Source organism: Thermobia domestica, chromosome 6 (genome assembly GCF_964235325.1).
Source record: "Thermobia domestica chromosome 6, izTheDome1.hap1.1, whole genome shotgun sequence".
In the NCBI taxonomy this organism is placed as follows: domain Eukaryota; kingdom Metazoa; phylum Arthropoda; class Insecta; order Zygentoma; family Lepismatidae; genus Thermobia; species Thermobia domestica.
Window position 1 is genome coordinate 117117658 of NC_137459.1, and position 7824 is coordinate 117125481.

Sequence of the window (7824 nt, forward strand, 5' to 3'; positions counted from 1 at the left end):
AAAGACAATGTGGCAAATGATTTCCCTACCACTGGACGTATTTCCATGTAACGTGGCATAAACATCATTCGTCACTAGAGAAAACTGCTGTAGACGTATTCCTCTCTGAAGGACGCAATTTGTCAGTGTTGCCAAACAATTGTAAAAATGAGGTGTAAAATAGGTTCCGTACGATAAGACGTTTATACACCAAGCTTGGCAGAAATATCACACGATACTATAGCAAAAATACGTTGAGTATGATTATCTCCCAACCATACTAGCTTGTCAGTGTTTGCAACCAAGTGTAAACATTACAACGTTGCAAATGGCGTGAGTGCCATGGAACGAATATAAAACAAATGTGACATAAGCAGCATTGGACAATGGAATACATAGTGTGTGTGTCCCCGTCTCCCAAGCACCCCGGTTTAGCACTGTTGCCAACTAATGCGAACATTCAAGATTTTTGCATGAAGTCTACAGCATTAGCGGACATAATTAGACTGTGGCCCATGCTAGGTTTTCCATTGTCCAATGTTGCTTATGTCATGTTTGTTATATATTGGTTCAATTGCAAGCATCTCACTTGCAACATCGTGATGTTCACATTTGGTTGGCAACACTGACAACCTAGAATGGTTGGGAAATGGTCACACACAATGTCTTTTTGCTATAGTGTCGTGTGATGTTTTTGCCAAGCTTGGTGTATAAACTTATCATCGTACGAACCTGTTTTACACCTTCTCATTTTTACAATTGGTTGGAAACACTGACAAACTGGCGTCCTTCAGAGAGGAATACGTCCACAGTATATTTTCTCTACTGACGAATGATGTTTATGCCACGTTACATGGATATACATTCAGTGGTAGAGAAACCATTTGCCACATTGTATTTACAATTCATTGGCAACACTGGCCAAATGTGTATGTCTGGGTGCAAAGTGATATTACCAAACCCTTGCCCGAGTAACGTTCTAGCAACGAGCCAAAAAGGAACATAATGGGCTCAGATGCTTACGTGTTATGGGTCGCAACATTCATTTTTACTTCTGTCGAATGTCATATATAGGGTCACAAACACCAACAAACTGACCCCTTATAGGGTAAGGTTGTGGATTTGCCCGTAATTTGAAAACGGTTTCGTATTTCTCATGGCAAGAGCTTTCAGACGATATATAGGTTTTATATTTGGTCCCGATATGGAATTATCCCTAGTTAGTTACGGAACTTGAGAGAAATCAATACTAGAATGCAATGTAAACTATATTATGTTAAAGAGGAAATAAGGAGTGTCAAATACAATAGAAGCTTGAAAATGTCTATAGGAGTATTCGTAATGAATTCTGCTAGTTCTATATTTGATTTATTTTGCTGAATGTTATGCATGACAAATCTCTGGTATAGTAAAAGAACGTCAGTGATGGAAGGCTGAAAATGAAACCGACATTTCGTTAGATAGCTCGCTATTGTTCCCTTTACACTGAATTTTAACATATTTTCTTTGCAGGTGAAATGATGGAAAAGCTCTCACTGATTTTAAATCGAACCAGACAGAATGCAGTCACTCGTGAATTGATTGAAATTATTTCAGGAGCAGCAGCACTGGAACAGTGAAAGTGCGCTAGAAGTGTTCTAATGTGGATATTGTGGAACATCGGCTTACGTACGATAAAATAATTGTGTATGCAAGAAAGATATGCTGTCTTCTTACAAGATAGACCTTTAAAAATATATGTTTCTTAGTTAAGTTATACTTTTTCTTTTCTTTTGTTTTTGTGAGGCCGCGGTGGCTCAGTGGTAGAGCGTTCACCTCTCACCAAGTGAACTTTGTGATTGATAATCACCGTGTCTGTGGGTTTTCTCGGGGTCCTCCCGTTTCCTCCCACTTTCTTCGTCTCCTTTAGTCTAGCCTACGTAACCATGGGACGTAAAACTTAAATATTTCATTTCATTTTTTTTTTTTGGAAGTTTGTTTCCCACTACATAGCATATTTATTATTCATGTTTAATAATGTTTTCTTATCATTAAGAAAAGTAAAGGATATATGTAAAGTTTGTTTATACCAAAGAATAGATAAAGAATTGCGTTTTTCGAAAACTGTTTATGTTTCATTTATACAATTGCCTAACTCATTATTTACTTGTAAATATATTTTTTAATAACAAGTGCCAAAAGCTATTTTCTGAAACATTGACTCAATAGCTAGAAATGTTATTATTATCTTTTTGATGTTTCCCTTTAGTGTCTAGGTTGCAATAGCGGTTCGTGGTCTGTAGAAGCACCGGTTGCAATATTGCAATATCAAAGATGTGTAGGTACGCGCAAGTGTTCCTTTCCTCTAGTATTCTTGAGCCTTATCCAAAACATATTCAGGAAATATGAAGAGGAAAGTCCTTTTAAGCTCTATTTGTATATTTATTGATTAAAGTGTATTCTCTAATTTTGGTTTAATATAAGCTATTTCCTTTTTTTTTTTTTTTTTTTTTTTTCCAAACAACCACTATCAAAGTACGTTTATACACTATATACAAAACTTCTTCACTCATGTCATTGAACAAGAGATAAATCGAATATATAGCATGTGCTGTAAGCCAATGAATGATATCGTTAACCCGAAAAGAAGAAAAAAGCAAGAAAATTTCATATATTCATGCATGCAGTTAAACAAAACTATATAATTAAGTAAACTATGCATTATTTTAAAATGGAAGATCTTTCTTCGTTCTTTTCGAGCTTCAAATTTTTCTATGACTTCATTGAAATCTGAAATACAGCTCGCCAAGTTTTTTTTTTTTTTTTTTGAATAGAAAGCATCGCTACCGCAAATATTTTCTCCTTATTTTCTTTAGGGTACAGAAACGCCTCTCTCCTCCGACAATATGCATTTTGGTAGCATTTCTTTGTATGAATATAAGGAACAAAGAGTCCATTTTCAGTAACCACGTATTTTTGTCTGCTGTTCTACTATAAAGAAGCATGAAATCTAAGATTTTTTCCTTCGAAAATAAAAAAAAACAAATATTAGTTTAACATTCCAGCAATTTAGGCTAAAGAAGACAGATGAGTATTGAAAGTGAATGATTTGCGATTAATTTTTTATGCTCTCTGCCGGAAATCGAACACGGGATCATGTGCACGAAAGACACAGAGCTAGGAATTAGACCAGTGGTAAGACATTTTCTGCTTCGAGACTCGATCGCCCCCCTTCCTCCCAGATTAGGATATTTTTTATTTAAAATTAAAACCTATAACAAAAACTTCCAGCTTTGTATTATAAATGTAATAGAAGAATTTTAGGAATGATCCAATAAATGGATCAAAAGATTGTGATCTTGGCCAATAATTAGATGTTGGGCCAGGAGCCACAAAATTTTTGAACGGCCTTTAGATAAATCGAGTTTCTCTATATTTTTTGGAATAAGCACATCAAACTGATTTAAGTAGTACTTTTGATTTGGATACACTGTATGCAGCTCTCCAGATATAAGACGTACAAGAAAACGTTTGGTTGAATGAAATATATTGGATTTTTTGGATCACGGGCCACAAAAATTTTAAATGGCCCCTAAATCGAGATTTTGTATTTTTTACGGAATAGGGATATCATACTGAGTTAAGTGGTAGTTTTGGTTTTGCTGCACTATATGTAGTTCTCCAAATATAAGGCGTACAAGAAAATACTTGATTGAATAAAATATATTGGATTTTTTGGATCAGGGGCCACAAAATTTTTGAATGGCCCCTAAATCAAGATTTCGTATTTTTTTATGGAATAAGCACACCATACTGAGTTAAGTGGTAGTTCTGCTTTGGCTTATCGAGATATAAGGCGTACGAGATGATTTGTAATTGAATGAAATATATTGGAATTTTTGGATCAGGGGCCACAAAAATTTTAAATGGCCACTAAATCGAGATTTCATATTTTTTACGGAATAAGAACATCATACTGAGTTAAGTGGTAGGTTTGGTTTGGATACACTATATGTAGTTCCAGATATAAGACCTACAAGAAAATTTGTCTGAAATATATTGGATCTTTTGATCCAATAAAACCTATTGATTTCGAACGACCGCCCTCCCCAAAACATTCAACCTGGATCCGCCCCTGCTACCAGCAGACGCGTATTTGTTCTTTGCGAGTTTCTGTTTTGTGAATAACTACTTTCTTCCAAGCATCTACCCTATACCTCACCCACTCTATCAATTGAGTCTAGCGCTTCCAGGCGGAGGAATTCGTAACTATTACACAAGCTGACTATATGCCAGTGGCAGCAAAAGGTTCAACTGGAAGGGGGCAATACGGGAGGATAGCAGCGACGCAGGAATAAATCCACTTCCTCATGTTAAGAGATAGGAGCTCGCTGCCATATGCTCCGTTACTGCTTCCAGTGGCAACGCTCATTTCAACTGGAAATGTAAATCACTCTCTTTCAGTTTTTTTTTATTGAATCTTTTTAGAAATGCATCAATACTGTTTTGTGCTCAAGAGCAAAGGTTTATTTTTTTACTGATACACTACTTTAATACCTAAAAATATCTTTAGTATTTAAAAAAATCCGTTTGCACAACCATGCAACATATAGTACCAGCCGCCGCTGCTAGGTTGTATGAGACATAAACCTCCGCACTACATGAACTTCCACCAGGAAGATCAAACAGGTATCACTGTCTTCTTAATCATGGTTTCTTTCTTGTTCAGTTTCTTGCTTTACAATTTCCAAGCTGCGCAATGTCTTAAGACTTATTAGTAAACTAGCTTCTTTCAACTCACTTCGGTGGAAACAGCTAACTGAAAATTTCAAAAATCTAAAACTTAAGTTTAAAATTAATGAGAGAACAAATAAATAAAGTATAAGAAAATAAAGAAAAATTAGTAAATAAGGCAAATCATAATAATTGTAAATAATAGAGACAGTATTCAAAAATGAAAAATTTTAACTGAGGGGTGGCGTAATAGTTATTTCTTAACAACGTTGTAATAAGTTCTATGAAAATTAAAATAAGTGTACATGCTCAGTGCCTAACCGCAACAATTAAGAGTTAGTTCCTTTGCATTGCAATGGACACTTTGATAATTAATTATCTCAACTTGTGGATAGTGAATGAAATTATGAAAACACCTCTGGACCCAAGTGCTGACTGTGTTCAATAATTCGTTTCAAACAGTTAAGTCATTTTGTCGTGAAAAGGTGACATACGATGTCGATTTAATTTTTAACTAGCAGGCTCAATATTGGACTTAAGAAGTTGGACAAGTGATATATTGAGCATTGGACTTTATGGTTCAGAGACTTGGACATTACGGAAGTTAGATGAAAAATATTTAGAGCTTCGAAATGTGGTGTTGGAGGAAGATGGAGAAGATAAAATGGACAGAGAGAGCAACAAACGAAGATGCTTTAAACGGATAGGAGAGGACTTCTAGCCACCATTCTTCGTAGAAAGGTCAATTTAATGGGACATCTTGCGAAGAAATTGTCTTCTTCACACCGCCATAGAAGGAAGGATGGAAGGAAAGCGAGGAATAGGAAGGAGAACACAGCTGATCGATGATTTGAAAGCTAGGAGAAAATATTGGGAGTTAAAAGAGGAAGCTGAAGATCTAGAAACATTTCCAGGCCCAAATCTAAAATTGAAAAAAAAAAAAATCCTCATTAGTCCCAGGACCTGCCGGAAGGCAGCATACTTAATAATAATGTATATCACCCTGGCCAAATGACTTATCTCATATGCATCCTTAGCTCGGAATACAGCTTCCACACCTCGTGGAAGTGATGCAGTAAAGTCGTGGTATTGTCGAGGAAGATATTTAACCATGTCTGATGAAGTACTGCATTCTGATAAATTCCTGGTCAACCGGTCAAGAAGGTGTAGCTGGGTTTCGTATTCGTCCCACAGGTTTTCAATCGAGATCATGTCCGGGCTTCTTTCAGGTCAATCCAGATGTCCAAACAGCCCACTGTTGTCCGTAAACCACCGTTGAATAGCCTTGGACCAATGTGGCATCCCGTTGTCATTCTGGTAGATTCAGTAGTGCTATCCAGCCGGTTCGCTAGAACAGGTTGTTAAAATATTTCGAGTTCGCAGAACAGTGTTATACCCACAACCAGGAGTAAAAGTGAGGGGGAACATGGGGATACCATCCCCCACCTCCAAAAAATATGTACGACATCCCCACACTTTCTAAAAAAAATACAATGGTCAAAGATAGGCAGGGGGACGGCGTGACGTCATGCCGCTATCTTCCGTACCCCTATCTTTTCATATTCAATTTTACCCCTGCCCACAACCAGACATAAACACACACACACATGTATGACCTAGCCAAGAGTTAAAGAAAGAATCCAAACAAATTTGTAACAACACCTTTGTACTTTACTCTCTCGCTTCTAGTGTTAGGAAAACAAGCAATTTTGAATTTTTTCAATTCAATGGACAGACAGAAATTTGAATATGAATTCCAGGATTTTGCCCGGAATACTTGGGTCTGTGAGTGTAATGAATGTAATACGTATCTAATGCCTATTACTTGTGCCATCTCTTTGTTTTTTTAATAACTCCGTTGTCTTCATTAGTTCTGGAGATATTTGCTTTCGGAGCAATGTGTAGGATCAACGAAATAAAGTTGTCTTTTCATCGATATCTGGATCGATTGCTTGTCATAACCCATACTATCATTCCTCAAAATGTGTCACTTTCCTTATTGGACACCCTATATATATACACACACACACACATTATATATATATATATATATATATATATATATATATATATATATATATATATATATATATATATATAACTGGTTGTTAAAAATTAGAATAACACCACTGGGTAGATCCCATCACCATCCAGAAACCAGTCTTCCATTAAGGGCTTTACAACACCTCCAGATACTCTTCATCAGTTCTGTGATGTCTTAGGGTAACTGATGAGTCCACACCATTCCATCCAAATGCTTTCCAGACAAGCAAACGCCACCAGCTTGCACAACAGGATGAATGTAATCTGAGTGAAGAGCTTCGTGCTCTTCCCATCGCACTCCTCGTGTCCCATCGGTTGTAAACCGCGTAAATCCGTAATCATCGCTCCACACCACCTGTTCCCACCACAGTCTTTCGCCCAAACGTGGCGTCGCTCTTTATTTGTCGTGGTCAAATACAGTTTGCGCGTGGGGCGGCAACTTACAAGTCCCATAGCTTTTAGTTCCCGTCACACCTTGCGTTCGCAAATTGCTGTACTTCGGTTGTCATTAGATGCCTTTGTGATCTGGAACGTTGTCATTCGTCTGCTTTCACGATTTGCCTTCACCGGTCTCTTGAGATTATGGTGATCACGATCCGACTGAACTTTGGGTCGATGGCCACAAGATGTTGAAGCACTTCGTTTTCCCTCCATCATGTAGGCTTTATTTACAGTCTTGAGACATTTCTTGTTGATTTGTTTAACTTGGGAGGTACTGTATGTCCGACACTTTACTTGCACATTGTTTCATAGCGACAATATGGACTTTTTTGAAGTCATCTATTGATTTCGTGGATGCCATCCTGTCACGGCTCAATGTTGTTCAATTTTACTCAACACAGAGTGTATGCACCGAGTGGAGTCAGCACGATACCACTTGCGCCATCTATCGCTACGCACACAGCTGGCCGAATGACTTGCCTTGAACACGTTCATTGCACCCGTGTGCTATGAGCAGTCATTCGGCCAGGGTGTTTATATATAGTATATACATACAAGGTGAATATTTTTCTTTTCTTTTCTCTTTTTTTTCTTTTAGCTCCAGATTCCAAAATATCTGATGAAGTAAGCATCGGACATAAAATCTTC

General features: G+C 37.2%; 1 protein-coding gene across 7 annotated transcripts in view; it reads left to right on the plus strand.

Annotated features, from left to right (window-relative positions):
• The window catches only part of LOC145688164 (ATP synthase subunit gamma, mitochondrial-like), a 53540-nt gene extending 51446 nt beyond the window's left edge, over positions 1 to 2094 (plus strand). For 6 of the 7 annotated variants that reach the window (XM_081761997.1, XM_081761995.1, XM_081761999.1 and 3 more), the window contains exon 6: positions 1492 to 2089. In XM_081761997.1, the coding sequence (XP_081618123.1) occupies positions 1492 to 1598 (107 nt within the window). In that variant the 3' untranslated portion in view covers positions 1599 to 2089. Of the gene's footprint in view, positions 1 to 1491 lie in introns of all 7 variants that reach the window. The other variant, XM_081762002.1, reaches the window with a different exon arrangement.
• Positions 2095 to 7824: the final 5730 nt, after the last annotated feature.